The following is a 21746-nucleotide window of genomic DNA, read 5'->3' on the forward strand; positions in this document are numbered from 1 at the left end:
GTGTGGTTTGAGTGCTGGTACACGGTTCCTGTGAGTGGCATGTGCTTACTGACTGCTTCGGATTGTTCAGTAGGTGCGTGCTGCTACAGGGCTTCGCACACCAGAAAGAGGAGGCAGCCCTCACTGGCCATCCACCATGGTGTTATGGTTCTAGTCCAAAGCTCTGAGGTGATGCCGGCTGAGGTAGATACCGTTTCATGCCCTTAGGCCCTGTGTACTTGGGTGACACAGTGAGCAGGACAGCTGCATCCCTCCTCTGACCTTTATAATAATAAAAATGATGTGGGGGAAACTGAGGTTTGCCAAGCATTCTGATATGAGAGGCTGCTTCCATCCATCCATCGTGCCAGCTCACCCAGTACAGGATCTGAGGTGGGGACTCTGGGCAGGATGCCAGTCCATCACAGGGCACAGTCACTCATTTAGGGCCATTTAGATGTACCAATTCACTTAACCTGTGTGGTTTTTGCACGTAAGAATGAAATCCATTGAAACAGGCAAAAAGTACAAAATTCAGACAATTTGGGGGATTTGAACCTATACCCTGATGGTGTGAGGTTTCAGTGCTGCTATTTTCATTACTTATACATGACTTTGATAATAATGTGCTTAACACAACCAACTGATAACAATCCAAGTAATCCAGTTTCACCGTGTATATCCCTGTGATTAAGCAGAGCCCGGGCAGCCTACAGCAGCTACTGGCCTGTCACAGAGCACATCTTAAGCTATCAGGTCGCATCATGTATCTGCAGAAACGTTCAGGAACGTGTACGTGTGAGTTCCACACAAAGGAGGTGCCTGATGCGGGACCGGGCAGCGGTAACGTTACTTTCAAAGGCGGGTTTATAGCAACGTGTGAAGAACTAAAGCTGCAAATACTGTAAAATCTACTGTATGCCGGGGTGGCGAGCCCTGGCGGTGCAGCATTTACTCTACACGGCGTGATCAGTACTGACATTAGTCCTATATTTAGTAATAGTCACGTTTGCGAAGGCATCGCACGCCCGGTGTTATAAAGCAGTCGCTTGCAAGGCGGACCGGCCCCATGCTGCCCCGTGGAGGGAAGAGACGGGGCGGCGGATGCGGCTCCCAGCCATGACATCACCGTCCCTGACGAGGGGCTGAGATACGGGGGAAATGAGCGCAGTGCCCGGGGAGCAGGAAGCACGGCTCGTCGGCGCTAATCAAAGCCCCTTAACGCGCGTCCCGGCGTCGGGGTTGAGCCTCTTTTTGTCTCATTTTTCTGCAGTCCCCGGCGACTAATGAGGTAAGACGCTGAAAAGCATTTACAAAGCGCGTCGGTTCTGGTTCGGGTCGCCAGCCGCCCGTGCGTGATCTAAGGTGCATTTATAAATGCAGGTCGCCTCTGGTTCGGGTCGTCAGTTGCATGTCCGTGATCAAAGGTACCTTTTAAAATGCGGGTCGCCTGTGGTTCGGATCGTCAGCTGCATGTCCGTGATCTAAGGTGCCCCTTTAAATGCAGATTGTTATTTTATGATTATTTTTACTCGTTCACATTAAGCGGTGGCAAAGCAGGAGCCTCCGGTTCTTTTGTCGGGACCCGGCATGTTTACGGGATTTGTGGGAGGCCGGACCATGTTGGTGTCACCGGCACAGGCATGCATGCATGCGGGGCTGGCAGCGCCTTCAGCCCGCGGGGGATGCAGCGCTCCAGCCGTGACTGTCCGCCACTGACCGCTGACTTTTCTGGCTTTTATTCAGCGTTGGATGGGGGTCGTGCGGGGAAGACGCACCGCCCTGGTTGCAACGTCTCTTTACTGTGTACATTAATCATTTCCACCGTTAGTATGGGATTAACAGGATATGCGATGTCTGCGGGTTCTTCTTTTCATATTTGCCCGAATTCGGGTCTTTTTGTGAATTTTGTAATGAACCAGTTACAGAATTAAATCGTATTTCTAAATACTGAATTTTATTAGAAGTACTCAGATAGGATGTTTTCACGGTACTGATAAAATACGCTACGTAAGTTATAAAGGATGGTTCATCTTCCCTGTACCATTGGGGTGATGTTTGTGTGTTTCCTGGGTGGGTTATAATGTCCCTGTTGTGAGTTTATACCTGTAATTTCAACGCTGTTAGTCTAATTCCGAGCCCTACTTTATATCTGGGGAAAGTGTGTTGTACTACTAAATTTTAACGTTAAGGATGGCTTATTAATTATTGTTCAGTATAAATTATTAAGCTAGCGAAGAAATTAAAATGCTTATAAACCTAAAATGGCAGGCCTGGTTCGTTGGAATACTTAGGCAAATAATTTTGTCTTTCACGGAAATGCATCTTTGAAGCTGTTCATTTCTATTTCTTATAAGTGAAACTGGTGTGAAATTAAAAGCAGTTTGCATGCAGCTCACGGGCAATCTGATTAAAATCCGGGTGTGTTAGGCGTGACCAGGGCTATCCTCATCACTATCTGGTCACACAGATCACACGTGTGTGACACTGCGGTATTTCCCGTGATGCTGGGGGGGGGGGCGACCCTCAGGGATATAGGGCCTTCCCGTGCCAACCAGCCCGGCCGGATCCTGCTTCCCCTTCTTCCCCCAGTGTTCTCCCTGGTCATTCTTCACCAGGAGCGGTCAGCAGCAGCCCGAGGCGAGTTCCTCTCAGAAAAAGCCCCAAGCCTATATGTGGCCTAAATGCTGATGCTGTGAATAGTAGTGTAAGCGTGTACACGGCATGCTGTGGGTCATCCTTAACAGACCATCCCTGACATGTTTTTGTCATACATTGGGTTGACATCTCAACATGCCTTTTCAGGAACCACAGATTTGTGAGCAAACTGTCATGCGGCTAACATGACGGAGGATACTTCACACCTGCAGATAACCCTCTGGCTGAGGTATAATCAGCCCTACAGTCTGGGCACCTTGTCATGCAGACGTCCGAGCTGCTGCGTCCTCCTTTGTGACGGGGCACAGAAGGCGCCGGTCTTCCTGCTCACTGGGAGCGTTTATCAGGAACAGCGGTCTGAGAGGGCTGCAGGGATGCGGTTTTAACCTCGAACCCGGAACCGGTTCCCAGCTTCGAAACGGTGGGTAATTACAGGGTGACTGAGCTAAGAGCAGCACCCCCCCCCCCCAGCTGTGCCAGATACGTCCCTGCATTTTCCCACATGCTCTGGGCCACATTGCCTCGCCCCTATGCCTCTTACTTTCTCTGCCCCAGACGTACAGCTTGCAGTGAGCTGCTGGGTTATCTCACTGCGTTTGCCAGCTTTTGCCTGCCTCACGTAACTCGGTGGTTACAGCACAGCCGTCCCCCAGCCACTGCTCTGACTCTCCCTTCCCTCTGACACCACGTCTGGTTTTGAGATCTGCACACGTCACCCGGGGCACATGGCCAGCAGATGGAGGATGTTTAACGGGGTAGGATGTGACCCCCACACCCCCTGTGTGAGGTAACATTGCCTCTCCCATGCAGATGCGGCTGAGTTCCCCCCCCCCACGTTCCCTTCCTGTTCCGGCGCCTCTGTTTAGGCTGCTAACTTCAAGGCAGCTCTCTCAGACAGGAGCCCTTTGATCTCAGACTTGCTGTCAGTAGGGAGGATGTCAAATAGGGTTTGGGGTTTTCCTCGTCATTTTCACAGGAATTTATTCCAGCAGGGGGGTCTGAACACCTCCCCCTCCTCCCCAACTCTCCACGCCTTTCTAGCTCCTGATTTCACCGCCCTTTCTGTCTGACAGCAGACGTTTTTTTATTATTTTTTCACTGTGCAGCTCTCAGATGTCCGGCTGTGAATGAGTCTCGTCGTTCAGTGTAGTTTCGTTCAAGCTGAGCTTCACTGTTCCCACGTTGCCTGTCCACATTCTCTACCTCCCTAAGGCTACCCCGTTCCTCTAGATTCAGGTCCTACTACTGTGCGTATCGCTTTGGCTCCCGCTCATGCCAAAATGTGCAGCGTAACGCGTCACTGACGGGTGCGAGACGTGGACCACGGATTCCCAGGGTGTTGGAGCAGGACCAGACTGGCTGAGAGCCACTCCTGAAGCCAAACTGGTTGGTTGGCTGATAGTATTATTCAGAAGAGAGATTGACCTTCATTTAATAAGATATGAAAGGAGGATGAGCGGCCTTGTATCAGGGTGTTCCTGGGGTATTTGGACAAAAAAGCTGCCTGGTCTTCAGTATATACTATCAGACAGTAGGAGACCCCTTTCACAGTTTTGTGATCTCGACTCTACACTCGTTGAGCCTCGGTGCAGTGTGGACAGTGTGGAACGTTTATGGGACCCTTTATTTAAACAGAGACAGTTACTGACAAGAGTGTTCAAGAAAGAAATCAAATGAAGTACGGGAATGAAGAGCTTCCAGGAAATCTTTGCGAACAAAAGCCAAGCAGACGATGGAGTTTCTGCTTCATTACTGCAGTGTTTCCTAATCTGGTCCCGCAGACACTCCACAATTTTGCTCCCTCCTAACTTCCTGTCAAACAATCTACATTTTTGCTCCCCCCCCCACCACCAGCTCCCTACTGGGAGCTGGGAGGGAGCAAAAACAGGCCCCAGGGACCGGATTTGGAAATGCTGCTCTAGGGGGGCCAGAGGGTCGCACTGCAAATAGAGGTTTCTTCTGGAGGTTTTACAGCATGGGCTGAGCTCGTAAAATGCAGATCATTTGGAGGACTGCTGCAGGACACTGTCTCACTGCTTGTTCTGCTTCTGCCTTGATGTTGGGATGGTTCCTGATGTTGCGTGTAGTCGGACTGAGGAGAGCCTGAGGCTGCAGAAGACTGTGAAGAGCATGTGAGCTTTCTCATTCCTCCTCCGTACCTCTGTCTGTGCTGGGACTTTAAAAAGATCACTGACATCTGCCTGGACTTTGCTCTATAAGTAGATCTGCTCTACATCTCAGACCAACAGGCCCTTAAACCCAGCAAGATTCATATGTGTATGAAAGACACATGCTCTGCACACCATGTCTGTCTGTCTCTTTCTCAGCCTGTGTCTCTGTGCATCTCTCTCTCTGTTTGTGTCTCAGTCTGTGTCTCTCTGACTGTCTCTCTCTCTGTTTGTGTCTGTCTGTGTCTCTCTGACTGTCTCTCTTTCTGTTTGTGTCTCAGTCTGTGTCTCTGACTATGTCTCTCTTTCTGTTTGTGTCTCAGTCTGTGTCTCTTACTATGTCTCTCTCTGTGTCTCAGTCTGTGTCTCTCTGACTATGTCTCTCTCTCTGTTTGTGTCTCAGTCTGTGTCTCTCTGACTATGTCTCTCTCTCTCTGTCGGTGTCTCTGTATCTCTATGACTGTCTCTCTGTCTCTCTCACTCTCTATCTGTGTCTGTGTGAAATTGTCTGTATCAGTCTCTGTCTTGGTCTATGTCTCTCCCTGTTTCAGCAGGGGGTAGCGTGAGTCCTCAACTGAATGTTTTTGGGTTATGATTGACACACACACACTGTCATACACACATCCACACTGAAGCAGCCATCAGCAGCAGTCTGCGCTTCCACTCCTATCTTGTACCCCCCCCCTCTCTGGGAGGCGGTTACCATGGTTATGTGCTGAGGACCAGCTTTTGGAGCACATTAGGATGTAGAAATATTCACCAACGGCTCCCCCTAGCAGCAGCAGGGTGAAGGCAACACAGTGACCCTCTTCCTCCTCTGTGTCATTCTGCGTATTTATCCTGCTTTCCAGTCAGTCACATCAGCTCTGGATTGGGTTTCTTCATTTATTGACACATTTATTTGAAGTTAAGTCTTCTGTTGCAGGGTAAACTGTTAAACTGCACCGCACCTTAAAGGAACCCTGTAACGCACAGTGCGTCGTCCCATTAAGCGTGAGGCTGGTGGTGCACTCCCCCTGCGGACATGCCACTGTATCAGACCCCCTCAGACTTCCACAAGCAGCACTGTTTGACAAGAGCTTGGAGATGATATGTTAAGCTGTTTAAAAAAATCTGGTACAGTTAACAAATGGTTAAAATCCATAAATGACTAAAACAGACACCCGTGTGTGTGTGTTGTGGGGGGGGTGGTGCACGTAAATTTGTTGGGTCAGTGATGGAGAGTCGCAGCTGGGGCAGTTAGCCACCCTGATTAATATGATTGGTTGGCACAGTCAGGGGTGGGACTGCAAAGCCCCACCTCCCAATCCCAAACTGTGGACACTCTGATGTGCTCCTCTCATATCTCTGACCCTAAGATGGCTGCAGGCAGTTGGGTGGGGGCTGGGTGAGGCCCCCCCTCATTCAGGGCTAGCTGTACAGCGATGCTCACGTGTGGCTCTGGCTGTGGGATTAGCGCTGCACATTACCAGTATGAATGTGGCGCCATGGTAACAGCGCTGGCGTGAGCCAGAGGGGGTGGGTCTGAGGCGTGCTGAGGTGAGGGTAACCCTGCTTTGTCGCCATGGCGACCTGCACATGTGTGGGGCTGTCCACCTGACCGTGCGAATCTTGCCCGTTATATTTATTTGGCTAAGTTGCAGCTAGCCAGTGGCTAACTGATCCCTGTGATTAACCCTACAGAGGACTTGCGTACAGCACATTAGGACTCTCATCATTTTATATGCCAAGGCCCGCTTATCTTCTAAAGGTTTGGATGTTTGCGGAAATGTAACCCAGGCCTAGGCTATAGGCGGCGAGGGAAACACAGTCTCAGAGCATCTGTTTACATCACGGCTTGCTGCCTTCTGTCTGCGCCACGGTGAGGACACTCACACAGTCAGTTCCATGTGACAGTGTCCTCTTTCTACCTCTTCCCAGGGCGTTCCCGTCGGAGCTGAGGGTGGCACAGTGCAGGGGGGCTAATGCTGGCTGTACTACTTGGTTGCCCCCCTTGATGGTGAAGGGGATTAACTTCTGACGGTGTGCCCCGGGTGTCTGAGATCTGAGCCGCCCTGTAATTCGCAGCGGGTGTGGTATTTAGGGGTGTCACGAATGGGTGACATCTTTACACAGGATGGGGGTGGGGCCTGAGCTTGGCTGTGTCATTTGTTGATGCATTTTGCCGATTGACAGTGAAATAAAGGAACGCTTTCTGAACAGCATGAGATTCCCGTGAGTGGTCTGTTTCGGAAGAGCAGGTTGGAGTTGGGGGTTCTCTGGCCCGAGCCCTGTGTGAGTTGGGACTTTTCCGGCATTAAAAGGGCAGTAGTCCGGAGCTGGGAGAAGGAATTGGGGGGGGGGGTTATTGGCAGCTCCTACCCCGGTCACTTCCCTAGTGTGGCTGCACCCCTCCCCCGACGACTGCAGATATTTCCGGCACATCTGGTTTCGCTAGATGTGTTGTTATTTGGCTGTGATTTTGAGACGTGTATAGTGCCTTCACGTGTGGTGCCAGAAGAGATGGGCTCTGGGGGGGAGGGGGGGTGGATCTCCCAGGCTGGGGTGGGAGTATGGAAGCCCCTAGAGTCACATATTAGCTCACGGGTGACAGTGTGGAGCCATTGGTCAGCTGTCTGAACACTGCACATGCCCAGCCCCTTCTCCACCTCCAAGCCCAGGTCGCCCTCAGCTGGGCATCCCTCACTCATCACTGTAAGGATTATACTGTGTTTGGCTGGTTAACGAGGCCTGAGCCCTGGCTGCTTAATGTGGTTGAAGCACTGACTGCTCTGTATCATGCTGCCCTGCAGGGGGCAGTGTAGTGCCATCATCTCTCTATGTGAGGAGGGGCGTGTCACTATTTGACCCCTCTCTTTTGGGTTGAATAATGGGGTCGTCACAAAAACACTGTCTGCAGGAGGCCAGCATTAAAGTCACATGACTGTGGGGGCTGTCTGCACCCCCCCCCCTTTCCTGGGCTACTCTGGCAGCCCAGGGGTTAATGCTCATCCGGAACAGCGGCTGCAGTGGAGGAGGGGAGGGGGTGGAGGAATGGAACGCAGCTGCTCCTGCTCCTCCCTGGAACAATGGCAAGCACGGCAGCCCCCCACAGACGAAGGCGGTTCATGGCCGGGGCCAGGAGGGGCGGCTGGCAGTGAGCGGACGAGTGGCGAAGACCCCGTCTGCTTTTCTGTGGCCCCCCAAAGGGCCGGAAGGGCAGCGGCAGACGTCTGCGCAGACTCGGGGGTCCAGGGTAAGGGGACCAGGGAGCAGCACTTATCCTGGTCCAGGTTACAGGGAGCCTGGAGCTTGTCCTAGGCAGCTCAGGGCACGATGCCGGCCCAGTACAAGGTGACTAAACTGCAGACACACACTGACAAGTTACAGGCAGCTAGAAACAGCAGTCAGCCTGAGTGCACGTCCTTGGACTACAGGCAGGAACGGGGAGGACATGCCGGGCAGTATTTGTAGTAAGAGTTCTGCTCTTTATAGTATCATTGATTTTGTAATTTTTGTAGATGTAGTGGTGGCAGTATTCATAGCAATATGTGTAGTAATAGTGTAGTACTTGTAATAGTACTTGTACTGGTAAAAACACTTTGGAGTATAGTTGAACACAGAAAACTAGTTTGAAAATGGGCTGTTAGAATGATTCTGGATGCATGTTTACAGAAGTGGTACCGTGACATGAGCCATGAACACTGACAGCATTATTTAACAAAGACACTTTTAGTAACTGGAAATGTTCACACCTGGATAAGTCACTGAAACCACGAAAGGTTGTTGTTGTTTTTTTTTTTTACCTTTGCAACGTATTCAGTAATGTGCAATGTATGGACAGCTTTCCACACTGTGAGAGTATGCCATTCCTGTTTGTTCAGTGTAGGGGGGGAATACGCTGTTAAGGGACATCCACTCAGCAGTCGTCTTTGTTAAGGGACATCCACTCAGCAGTCGTCTTTGTTAAGGGACATCCACTCAGCAGCTGTCTTTGTTAAGGGACATCCGCTCAGCGGCCTTTGTTAAGGGACATCCGCTCAGCAGTCGCCTTTGTTAAGGGACATCCGCTCAGCAGTCGCCTTTGTTAAGGGACATCCGCTCAGCAGTCGCCTTTGTTAAGGGACATCCGCTCAGCAGTCGCCTTTGTTAAGGGACATCCACTCAGCGGCCTTTGTTAAGGGACATCCACTCAGCGGCCTTTGTTAAGGGACATCCACTCAGCAGTCGCCTTTGTTAAGGGACATCCACTCAGCGGCCTTTGTTAAGGGACATCCACTCAGCAGTCGCCTTTGTTAAGGGACATCCACTCAGCAGTCGCCTTTGTTAAGGGACATCCACTCAGCAGTCGTCTTTGTTAAGGGACATCCACTCAGCAGTCACCTTTGTTAAGGGACATCCACTCAGCCGCCGTCTTTGTTAAGGGACATCCACTCAGCAGTCGTCTTTGTTAAGGGACATCCACTCAGCCGCCGTCTTTCTTAAGGGACATCCACTCAGCAGTCACCTTTGTTAAGGGACATCCACTCAGCAGCCGCCTTTGTTAAGGGACATCCACTCAGCAGCCGCCTTTGTTAAGGGACATCCACTCAGCCGCCTTTGTTAAGGGACATCCACTCAGCGGCCTTTGTTAAGGGACATCCACTCAGCGGTCGCCTTTGTTAAGGGACATCCGCTCAGCGGTCGCCTTTGTTAAGGGACATCCGCTCAGCCGCCGTCTTTGTTAAGGGACATCCGCTCAGCAGTCGTCTTTGTTAAGGGACATCCACTCAGCAGTCGCCTTTGTTAAGGGACATCCACTCAGCAGTCGCCTTTGTTAAGGGACATCCACTCAGCAGTCGCCTTTGTTAAGGGACATCCACTCAGCAGTCGCCTTTGTTAAGGGACATCCACTCAGCAGTCGCCTTTGTTAAGGGACAGTCACTCAGCCGCCTTTGTTAAGGGACAGTCACTCAGCAGCCTTTGTTAAGGGACAGTCACTCAGCCGCCTTTGTTAAGGGGCATCCACTCAGCCGCCTTTGTTAAGGGACATCCACTCAGCAGCCTTTGTTAAGGGACATCCACTCAGCCGCCTTTGTTAAGGGACAGTCACTCAGCCGCCTTTGTTAAGGGACATCCACTCAGCCGCCTTTGTTAAGGGACATCCACTCAGCAGTCGCCTTTGTTAAGGGACATCCACTCAGCAGTCGCCTTTGTTAAGGGACATCCACTCAGCAGTCGCCTTTGTTAAGGGACATCCACTCAGCAGTCGCCTTTGTTAAGGGACAGTCACTCAGCCGCCTTTGTTAAGGGACATCCACTCAGCCGCCTTTGTTAAGGGACAGTCACTCAGCAGCCTTTGTTAAGGGACATCCACTCAGCAGTCGCCTTTGTTAAGGGACATCCACTCAGCAGTCGCCTTTGTTAAGGGACATCCACTCAGCAGTCGCCTTTGTTAAGGGACATCCACTCAGCAGCCTTTGTTAAGGGACATCCACTCAGCCGCCTTTGTTAAGGGACATCCACTCAGCCGCCTTTGTTAAGGGACAGTCACTCAGCAGCCTTTGTTAAGGGACATCCACTCAGCCGCCTTTGTTAAGGGACAGTCACTCAGCAGCCTTTGTTAAGGGACAGTCACTCAGCAGCCTTTGTTAAGAGACATCTTTCCACCGTGTTCTGTAAGATGTCAGCATGCATAAGGTCACATCCACAGACTGGGTGTGAGGTGAGTGTAGCAGCACATACACAAAGAGGGAGCCTTGGTATTCACAGGAGACTGAGGCGTAGAGCAGATCATCACAGTGTCAATAGGGTGACTGCGTCTCATTCGTTCAGAGAGCGATGCCTTTCTTTGTTCTGTCTGTAGTGGTATCATCCATTCATTTTCTCTATATTGTTATCCTGCTCATAAAGCTTATGGTGGATGACCTATTTTCAGATGGAAATCCTGCATTTCTGGTATGGTGGCCTGAATCCTGCCCAGGGTGTCGTCTGCCCTCTGCCACCGGGACGGGTTCCAGACCGCTGGGACCCTGTGCAGCATAAATGGCTGCAAGGTGGATGAATGGAACAAGAACTTTTTCAAAATGCTTCAATCCTCAGGATTTTTGTCTTTTTAAACCGAATAGCATAAGTAGCTCAGTGCATTTCAGTGCTTCTGTAAGTGTTGATTGTTAGTGTACAGTCACACATAATCACTCTGGTCATGTTGTGGTTATATTTTGGTTAATAGCTAAGTGTGAGTTTTGATATGCTGTATAAAATGTGTCCATGTGGCAGTGTAATGAGTCCACATTTCACTGCGGAATGATCCTGGTACTGCCTGCCCTCTTGTTATGCGCTAAATGGGCTATTTGACGCTGTATTTCTGAGACAGGGAGGCAAACTGGGGGCGGCATGGTGGTGCAGTGGTTTGCACTGTTGCCTCACACCTCTGGGACCCGGGTTCGAGTCTTCGCCTGGGTTACATGTGTGTGGAGTTTGCATGTTCTCTCTATGTTGTTGTGGGATTTCCTCCGATTACTCCGGTTTTCTCCCACAGTCCAAAAACATGCTGAGGCTAATTGGAGTTACTAAATTGCCCATAGGTGTGTATGTGTGAGTGAATGGTGTGTGAGTGTGCCCTGCGATGGGCTGGCCCCCCATCCTGGGTTGTTCCCTGCCTTGTGCCCATTGCTTCTGGGATAGGCTCCGGACCCTTCGCGCCCCAGTAGGATAAGCGGTTTGGAGGATGGATGGATGGATGGATGGATGGATGGATGGAGGCAAACTGCAGATTACAGGTGTTCTCCGGAGTGGGCGTTTCGGGCCGATGGTGGGTGGTGGAAGAGCCGCTGTAACGCGCCGCTCTGCTCTCTCGTCCCACAGGGCAACAGACACAAGCTGCCCCGGCTGGACACACCACCGGCTTCCTGACCTGAGGAGACCCAGCCCTGCAGGTGTGCTATAACATCTATGTTCTTCATTTTAATCGCTGTTTCTTCCTGCATTCATTCATTCATTCATCCCCCAACCCTCCTGTGTGACCCCAATGTGTCTCCTAACCCAAACCCTACTGTCATGTGAGATGGGGGTTGTCTGTTGTGTGTCTGAGTATATGGGTTTGTATTTATCGTGAGGGGGGTTTCGTCACGAGCCACAGAGGCCTAAAAGGGACAGGCGTGTGTGTGTATGTGTGTGTGCACGCGTGGTCCTCAAATACCTTACTTTGTCGGGACCAAATGTCCCCACAACGTGATGAATGCCACTTTTCTAAAAACCCGTGACTGCAATCAAAAAATTAAACATGCAAAAACGCTTAAATTCTGGTTGATTATTTATGGTTGTCATAGCATTAGCATTTTTCCCATAGAAAAACGTGTACGTGTGTGTACATACGTGTGTGTGTTCGTGCGTGTATGCATGTATGTGCATGTGTGTGTGTGCCTCCCCTCCTCGGCCTGGAGCCTCCGGGTAGGATGCTGTGCCGTTTCTGGTGCCTGCTGACCCGTGATAAAGGCCCTCGCTGGCTGAAAAGTGACATCGTTGCTGTCTGTGCAGAAAAGAGCCATTCAGGGGCTTCGAGACTTATCTGGGACGCAGTTTGGGAGCCAATCCCGGCCTGAGGCTTCAGACACGTGGCCTGTCCTGATTCTTCATGCTTCAAGTGGACAGGGAGCAGCCTGATAAAAGACGGGGTGACCTCTCCACTGTCCTCTGGCCCCCCCCCAGCCGTCCTCTCAGCCAGCCAACAAGGGATCTTCCTGTCCCCTGATGTCACCTTGCGAATACTGCTCTCTCCTTAGCTCGCAATGTCTGAAGAGACCAAAATGTGCGATGAGTCCTTTGGGTCAGAAGAGGGCGACGCTGAGCCACTTCTGGAGGAGGGGGAGAACACCAGGGAGCTGCTAGGGAGGCTCAGGGAGCTGGAGGTGAGCAGTAGCACATTCAGCTGGCACAGGCAGGGTCTGTGACCCCTTTTTAACCACATTGTTTTTAAAAAATATATATTCTTTCCCTATTGGCCATTCCATGTAATGGTCTGCTGTATCCTGGTTTACTTGTCTTTGACCTACAGGCAGAGAACTCCACTCTCACTCTCGCCAATGAGAGTCAGAGGGAGGCATATGAACGCTGTCTGGATGAGGTGAGTCTTATCGAAGAAAAGTGCCAAGGACTGGGTCGTTTTCAGAATGAGCCAATCGGCTAATCCTGTGTCATTTCCCAGGTGGCCAATCACGTGGTTCAAGCTCTGCTCAACCAAAAGGTAAGAGGATGGATGAATAGTGCGCTCATCACTGGACAAGGGAACCCCGCTGTTCACACTCACTCATAAATATACTGCGGTTTGTATTTCTGTGTCCATGGTGGAGTCTGGATCACAACCGTAGAATTAAACTGGGGGTCACATGATCTATTGATTTGACCCTGCTGTACAACCCCATTTCCAAAAGAGTTGGGACACTGTGTAAAATGTAAATAAAAATAAAATGCAGTGATTTATAAATCGTATAAACCTATATTTGACTGAAAATAGAAGAAAGACAACATATCAAATGTCGAAACTGAGAAATGTTATTGTTTTGGCATATGTTTTATGCCAGCAGCACGTCTCAAATACGTCGGGACAGGGGCGTGTTTACCGCCATGCACCAGCTCTGCTTTTAACAACACTGTAAATGTCTGGGAACTGAGGAGACCAGATGCTGGAGTTTTAAAAGTGAAATGTTGTCCCAATCTTGCCTGATACATGATTTCAACTGCTCAACAGTTCAGGGTCTCCTTTGTTGTATTTTTTGTTTCTTGATGCACCAAATGTTTTCAGTGGGTGACAGGTCTGGACTGCAGGCAGGCCAGTCTCACAACCGCACTTTTCTACTATGGAGCCATGTTGTTATAATATGTGTAGAATACGGTTTGACATTGTCTTACTGAAATATACATGGCCTTCACTGAAAAAGACATTGCTCCAGAACCTGTATATATCATTCAGCACTAATGGTGCATTCCCAGATGTGCAGGCTACCCAAGCCACGGGCACTAATGCACCCCCATACCATCATAGATTCTGGCTTCTTATAATAAGCTGGATGGTCCCTCTCCTCTTTAGTCCAGAGGACACGACATCCACAGTTTCCAAAAAGAATTTGAAAGTTTGATTCGTCAGACCACAGGGCAGGTTTCTATTGTGCCTCAGTCCATCTTCAGTGAGCTCAGGCCCAGAGAAGTCAGTGGCGTTTCTGGAACATGTTTAGATGCGGTTTCTTCTTTGCATGGTAGAGCTTCATCCTGCATTTGAGGATGTAGCGAACTGTATTCACAGACAGTGATTTTGAGAAGTGTTCCTGGGTCCATGCAGTGATTTCCACTGTGGACGCGTGCCTGTGCTGTCTGGGGACCCGAAGATCACAGCTATTCCATGCTGGTTGTCAGCCTTGTCTGTTGCGTAGAGAGATTTCCCCGGAATCTCTGAATCTTATGTGCCACAGATGATGAAATTTAGCGATATTACACTGAGGGACATTATTCTTAAATAGTTGCTCGCAGTCTTTCACAGAGTGGTGACTCCCTCCCCATCTTCACTACGCAGAGACCCCCCCTAGAAGGCTCTTTTTATACCCAATCATATTACTGACCTGTTGCCAATTAACCTAATTAGTTGTCAGATACTCAACCAGGTGTTTTGTTTTAGCATTAAAAGTCCTTTTCCAGTCTCTTGTTCCTGTCCAAACTTTTTAAAAACATATTGTTGCCATCAAATTCCGATTCAGCATATATTTGTCATAAAACAATAAAACAAAATTGTCCCTTTTTATTGATATGTTGCCACTGTTTTATTTTCAGTTAAATTTGGGTTTATATGATTTGGATGGATGGATGGATGGATGGATGGATGGCTTTGCAAATCATTGCATTCGGTTTTTACTCACGTTTTATACACCGTCCCTACTTCTTGGAATCGGGGTTGTAGAAAGAGGACCTCCTGACAGGTGTGTGTGTGTGTGTGTGGCTCATCCAGGACTTGCGGGAGGAGTGCATCAAGCTGAAGGTGAGGGTGTTCGACCTGGAGAGGCAGAACCGGGCCCTGAGTGAACTTCTGAACCAGAAGCTCCATAGCGAACTCAGCCCCCACCAGCAGGTCAGGTGGCACTAGGCTCTACTCCATGTCTTACCAAAGCATACGAAAAAAAACACACCCATCAGTGTCTTTTACCACCACTCAGACCATGCATACATCCATTTGTGTGGGGGCCCCTGCTGGTCACACACAGTCACTACACTAAATATTAAACAAACACCTCCCTTATCTATAAGATGCTGAAGCAGAGTGCTCTGCTAACCGGCTAGCTAACTGGCATCTTCTGACTCACTGGCTATTGATTTTGTTTTTGAAACCTCCGGGGGGGGGGGGGGGGGGGGGGGGGTCACCCATATACGCAGACCCATAAATGGAGTCACCTGTGGAACCTCATGCTCCTCACAGCAGAACCCGCTACATGTGTTTTCCTACCTGGCAATTTACTCACAGCTTCTGTGTTTTCCTTGTCGTAGGCATCTTCTGTACCTCAGCTGGAGCCTGGTCCTGACCCACTCCTGACTGGTACTAACAGGCAGCCAGAATCTCAACATGAAACAGCAAGCAAGGTAACAGAGCCTGCGTTTCTCATACGTCAAATTACATAGAAAATACGTATGGAAACCGGCTGAGGAGTTTGTGGGTTTCACTTTCTGTTTCGGCATGGGTTGAGGATGCATGCGGATGTGTTACTCAGGCGCCTTTAAACTTTTCACGACCTTGCAGTTTCGCTCATCTGAGGGTCTCTTATTGCAGAGTGATGGGGATCACACGAGGGGCAATACCCCAGGCACACAGGGACGGGCTGTTTCCATGGAGGCTCTGTCCCCTTTCTTCAAGAAGAAAGCCCACATTCTGGAAGTGCTGCGTCGGCTGGAGGAGACCGACCCTCTGAAATTCCACCCAGGCGGGGGTCTCCCATCCTGCTGCCATTTCACACCGGCTTTGGTACCAGCCGGGGCCGCCATCGCGTCACACTTGTGTCTGGACGCCAATGCGTCAGCTGTGATGAATGGCGAAGGCCACGGGACTCCACATGAGAGCTGCCAGTCCTGCTTGATGCTCGCCCAGAGGAATATGGACGTTGGATCTAAGGTCCACCGAGTTAGTGGTACTTCACAACCCAGAGCAGAGGAACGACTTGATGACCAAGGGGACTCGGGTTCCCAAGCCGCCGGCCCTCCTTCTGGCAGCACAACCAAACCATGCATGCACAGCACACCTGCGGAGGAATCCGGGTTATCCACGGACCCCTCACACACCATCAGTACCGATGCTTACCTCTATTCCATTATTAAAGACACTGCTCAGAAACAGCCTTCCAGTGAAAGACCAGAGGGAGGGGAGCCTCGTGAAGAGAGATACTGTGACAAGCACTCGGGTGTAGTCCTAAGCATGCCGTGTACATCACAAGCCAATGAACTGGACTCTCTGCCCCTGAAGCACATAGGCGCAGTAGCCATCCAGAGCTTGGCTACAGGACAGATCGCGGAAGGGTACTGCTTCAAACTGGCCAGTGAAGTAGCAAAGGTGAAGAACTACTTGTACACCTCTACCTCATACCAGCCAGTCCCTGGTGTGATAGACCACCAGGCCAGGATGCAAATCTGCAATAGACTGCACCTCGCATCCAATGAGGACCCAAGTCTTAAAAATCTGGCGGTGGCTGATTATGGCCCCGTCCCTGGCAACAGCACAGTGCAGCAACCGTCCCCTGGGAAGGTCAGCGTTGCACTCGGGCCCACATCCATTTCATGCCTTAGCGAGGCTAAGGCCTCCCCGATCTCCTCCCCCTCCAGGCTGCTCAGGTTCCTAAAAATCCCTTCAATGGGAGAGCGGGCGCAAGTGGCGAGTCCCCTACGACTGAGCCCCCAGCTCACCCGCAGCTCCAAAATACCCTGCCGGAACAACACCTATGAGATTTACCACTCTGCAGTTGGGTCCCGGCAAGCTACCAGCACAGAGAGGGAAACACAGTCGTCTTCCTCAAAGACTAATACGTACCCCGCTACGCATTCTGCACCCGCTTCCCCTCCCAAGGATGTCTGTCTGTCTGTGGCTAAGAATTATGTTTTCAACAGTCACTCCACACCAAAATCCAGCTGCAGTACCAAGCTGAAACCAGGACAGAGGAACATCCAGAAGGAGCCCCACTACGAGAACGTATCCGGCCTTTCAGCTGCAGGGGTACCGCAGCACCTTGAAAGGATGAACATTTCTCACTTCCCTCCCTACCCTGGCCCCTTGGATGCTCCGGACAGACAGCCGAGCTCCAGCACAGAATCGTCCTCGAGCCTCCAGTCATCGGGCCGAGACACTTATGCAGAGAGTGCGCTCTGGTGCCAGGCACAGAGCCACCACAGTCTGCCCAACTCCTTGGTTTTTCAGAAAGCCCAGAGTGGATGCGTTTTCTCCAGTGTGAGGGAGAAAACACCAGACAGATATGCTCCATGGGGCCCCGATGTCATCCAGGCTAGTGATAGCCCTAAGAGAGGGGATAGTCCTTCCGTTTCGAAGAAGCAAATGGTAGGGAAATCCGAGGGAGATTCCAGCCATCTTCCATTCAAGGAGCGCTTAGCCGCACTCGGCAAGCTAAGGAGCACTGACGACTTGCAGGTAAATCCACGTGCAGTGGACAGGAGGCATGCACGGTGCAGTAGCGGCAGAGTCTCTGGGGCGAGCATTAACGAGAAAAGCAGGACGGCTGAAAGGCAGGGTGACCGCACTCCATCGGAACACAAGCACACCAAGTACTCAGGTTCCCTAGATGGAAAGTCTTACCCTAAAGCCAATCTCAGTAGCTATGCTTTGAAGTCCCCAGGCTCCTGCCTGCCTTGTGAACCAGGAGCCAAGTCACTGCCATTGGGCTCTGTAACTACCAAGACTGAGATTGAGATGTCCTCCTCCAGAGTTCATGCAACTAAGATCAAGGCTGGCATGCCGTCATCCAGCACAGAACCCCCTCACGTTCTGCGTAACTATGTGAAGTGCGTACCTTCCCACAGTACCAGAACTACTCCTAGCCCTCAGAGCAGCCCTGCAAAGGTCTCAGCAAGGTCCCCCTCCAGACCTGGCCAGGCTTCCTCCTATCCTCGAGGGAGCAAGCCTGCCCATGATGATCGTGGCCCTTCACAAAGGCAGCCATCACGGCCAGAAGACAGAGGCAAGCTAACTGGTAGTAAGAAAAGGAGTGCCATCTACGCTGAAAGCCACCCGGCCTCACCTGCAAGGCCGTATGTTCCTGGACCTCGATCTGCCATTGAGCAGAAAGTCATGAAGGGGATTGAGGAGAACATGCTGAAGTTGCAGGAGCAGGACCGAGGGCAGGGCGCCGAGGCCAAGCAGAAGGCCTCCAATGGCATTGCCAGCTGGTTCGGCCTGAGGAAGAGCAAGTTGCCGGCGCTCAGCCGCAAACCTGACACATCCAAACCCAAGGAGGACAGGAAGGAGGGGAAGCTCAGTGCGTCCTCCTTGGGAAAGGATCCCAAAGCAGCCACCAAGAAGAAGCTGGAGGTGGAGAGCCTGAATATCTCCAAGCTGATGGAGAAGGCAGAGGACCTGCGGCGGGCCCTGGAGGAGGAGCGCGCTCTCATGAATGGGGTGGCCCTGGACCGTCCAGGGAGGGGCCACTCTTGTGAGGTAGTGATGGACCAGGCTCAGGGGCAGCTATCAGTCATGTATAGGGGGGTGACTTCTGACAACTTCATGCAGCAGTTGCTGAACAGGTAAGAATAGTAAAAGCATGTCCCAGTGATGTGAGAAAGCATAGGGTGTGAGTATGACCCAGTGATGTGGGAAAGCAGAGGGTGTGAGTATGACCCAGTGATGTGGGAAAGCAGAGGGTGTGAGTATGACCCAATGATGTGAGAAAGCAGAGGGTGTGAGTATGACCCAGTGATGTGAGAAAGCAGAGGGTGTGAGTATGACCCAGTGATGTGAGAAAGCAGAGGGTGTGAGTATGACCCAGTGATGTGGGAAAGCAGAGGGTGTGAGTATGACCCAGTGATGTGAGAAAGCAGAGGGTGTGAGTATGACCCAGTGGTGAGCCTGGTCTAGGAGCTGAATGTTGTTCTTATGCTCCCCCGCTGCAGGGTGGATGAGCGGGACACAAGCCACTTTGGTCTGGCACACCGCCGCCTCTCTTTTGACTCCAAGAAGTCCAGACCCCTTTTTATCCACCACAGAAGTGGCGGCATTCCTCACACCAAGAGTAATGAAGACATGGAGAAGGTGTGGGCCTTTCCTGACTCTTATGCTGCTTATTTGCCAAGTGATATTTTTTTTTTGTGCAAATGGCCTTTGAAAATGGAGATCATGTTTTGCTTTGTGTTCAGGGCTCGGGCATGGTGAGAAAGGGTGAAATTACATCAGAGGAGAGCCTGGCTGAATCTGTCACCTCCCAGCACTTTGCAGGTAAGGAAATGGAAGCCTTTAGCTTTGGAAAAGAACCGTTTTCAGTTAATTTCAATGGCCTGAGGCTTGAGATCATGCCAGTGTCTGTAGTGCCTGCACTTAGACCCTTCAGAGTCGCCACTGGGATGTAGGAAGTCAGTGCTTTAAGACCGAGTACAGATGTTGAATGACAGCTGCTGGAGTGTTGGATGCATTGTCACAGGGGCTGGCCTGTGCTGACTGGGCTTCTCATCCCTGTCCACAGGCTCCGCTGCCTCCACACACACGCTGGACAGCGGCATTGGCACCTTCCCTCTACCCAACTATACCGGCAGTGCGCTGGGCATCCCGAGGCTGAAGCCACATCAGGAACGAGACACATCCGCGTGCTGCGGGCGGCCAGGGACCAAGGCGTCCCGCCGGACCCGGACTCTGGAGAGAGAGCTGTCGGCTTTGGAGGAGGCACCCCCGAGGGATGCAGAACAGAACACACCCACGCTCTATGCTGCCGCCCTGGAGGAAAAGGCCACCGCTGCAGCCCTGTCCTGCACCATCTCAGGAGGTAAGGAGGAGCACAACATTCTGGGATCTCCATCCCAGCTAATGAATGACCAGACGTGTGACCCGTGTTCTTGGGGATGAATGAACTGGTCTGGATCTCCTGCAGATGACAGTACCGACGACGCCTTTGGGGCGCAGATGGCCTCTTTACCCTCTAAGAACTGGACCTTTCCCAGCGTGAAAGCACCTGCGGGCCAAGCAGAGGTGTACCTGGGTGTTGGGGAGGAGGTGCAGCTGGCCAGCCATGGGAGTCCCTTCAGACAGGTGTGAAAGGCGAGTCCTTTGTGGAAGCGTGAACAGGACACGGCCTGAACATGTCCAACATGGAGAGATGCACAGTGAAACTCCATTAAGAGTAAAGTGTAAAACCAAGCTGCGGCCTTGAGCCTGGAGAAGGTGCGGCTTGCTAGGGGTGTGGCCAATAGAGGGTATAGCATATCAGGGCGGGACCTGGAGAAGGTGTGGCTTGCTGGGGGTGTGGCCAATAGAGGGTATAGCATATCAGGGCGGGACCTGGAGAGGGTGTGACTACTGCAGCTGATGGATGCGATAATGGGATGTTTCCTTCAAAGAATGACAGCCTAGTTTATGACATTAAATACTTATACCTGCTTTAGTTATTATTTGTTTGCCTGCAGACAAAATGGCTCTCCCCCCCCGATGGTTGGGGTTACTGTAAAACTAACATCCCCACGCTCTCCTCAGATTCTGAAGCCCTCTGGCCCACCAGCCCCCACTGAAGCTGAGTCACAGAGCCTTTCACTACCTCCTCAGCAGGCACAGGGCCGCCGGGCCAAAGGTCGAGCTCCCAGCAGCCCTGAGGTGGCCAAGGAGGTGGGGCTGGAGTTGGCGAATGAGCGCCCAGACGGCGTGACGTCTGCAAGCCAGCCCCAGGTGCTGGAGACCCCGGAGTCGCTGAGCGACTCGCTGTACGACAGCCTTTCCTCCTGCGGCAGTCAGGGTTAAGGGGTTGAGTCACACATGTAATCCCGCCCTCAGAAGGGGGCGGAGCTGAGTCCACAGCCTCTCTCCAGTTTCTGCTGGACAGTGGACATGATCACCGTTCCTCAGGGTCCGACCAAACAGCAGATACCGCAGATATCTGAAGAGGACTGAGCAGATAAACAACCTGAACCCACTTCTGAAGCTCTTCCACAAAGATAGACCCAGAGACCGTTCAGTGGGGCCTCCAGTAAGCACCACACTGCTCAAGGTGGAACTCCTCAGAAAACTGGGAGGATTTCAGTCTTTGGAGACCAAGATCATGTCAAATTAAATAGTCCCAGCCATGAAAGCCACATTCTTATCCCCACTTAAGATTCCTTTTTTAGTTTAATTTTAATTGGTAGATAAACATTATTTAAATTGATGCTTCTCTTAAGTTTTATATTGGTTCTGATGTGAATATTGTTGGCATATCTGTTTCCTCATGATTGCTTTTTTTATTGTACCGGCAGAACTCGCGGCAGCGTCTGTGCGCGAGCCAGACATGACCCTCTGTGTTAGGGACAGAAAGTTATTTAAAATTGCAGTTCAAGTTGGCAATAAATTTGTGAGCCGAAACAGGTGGAGCTGAGAGCAGAACCTGGTGTCCTGTTTGCTTCAGAAGAGCCTGTGGTACCATGCAGTACTTCAGTTTAGCGGAAGAGTTTGTCCAAAGAGATAGAGAGCAGAGTCAGTCAGTCCCTGAAGCAACTGAGCTTAAGGGCCTTTTTCAAGGGCCCAACGGCGAAATCACTGGGTTGGCAATGGGGTTTGAACCTGTGACCTTCTGTTCACAGGTGCTAATCTGCAGAGCTGCACTCTGGCCCAGGGAAACGGCACCTATTCACATTCCCTATTTACACACCGGACCCATCTCCCTGCTTGCTCTCATTCACGTTGAAATCATGCATGTTGCACGCCATAGGCAAATCGGCGGACTGTGGCCAGTTCAGCTGGTATCTCTGTACTTCCCCCGAGCTTGAGTATGTGCC

The 21746-nt window shown here is 51.2% G+C and overlaps 1 protein-coding gene across 3 annotated transcripts; it reads left to right on the forward strand.

Moving 5' to 3' along the window:
* The first annotated feature begins 51 nt into the window (after positions 1–51).
* LOC125712828 (nck-associated protein 5-like) lies at positions 52–21354 on the forward strand. Of its 3 annotated transcripts, none has more exons than XM_048983321.1 (13): positions 52–1270; positions 11631–11701; positions 12303–12673; positions 12820–12888; positions 12970–13008; positions 14761–14880; positions 15294–15386; positions 15574–18542; positions 18909–19047; positions 19152–19230; positions 19475–19771; positions 19877–20034; positions 20476–21354. In XM_048983321.1, the coding sequence occupies exons 3-13, from the start codon at positions 12554–12556 to the stop codon at positions 20734–20736; spliced, it is 4344 nt and encodes a 1447-aa protein (XP_048839278.1). In that variant the 5' UTR covers positions 52–1270; positions 11631–11701; positions 12303–12553; the 3' UTR covers positions 20737–21354. The 3 variants fall into 3 exon arrangements, with proteins under 3 accessions (XP_048839278.1, XP_048839277.1, XP_048839279.1); XM_048983320.1 differs by having other exon boundaries at positions 12548–12673; XM_048983322.1 differs by having other exon boundaries at positions 12548–12673; positions 19877–20043; positions 20476–20608.
* Positions 21355–21746: the final 392 nt, after the last annotated feature.

Source organism: Brienomyrus brachyistius, chromosome 18 (genome assembly GCF_023856365.1).
Source record: "Brienomyrus brachyistius isolate T26 chromosome 18, BBRACH_0.4, whole genome shotgun sequence".
NCBI lineage: Eukaryota > Metazoa > Chordata > Actinopteri > Osteoglossiformes > Mormyridae > Brienomyrus > Brienomyrus brachyistius.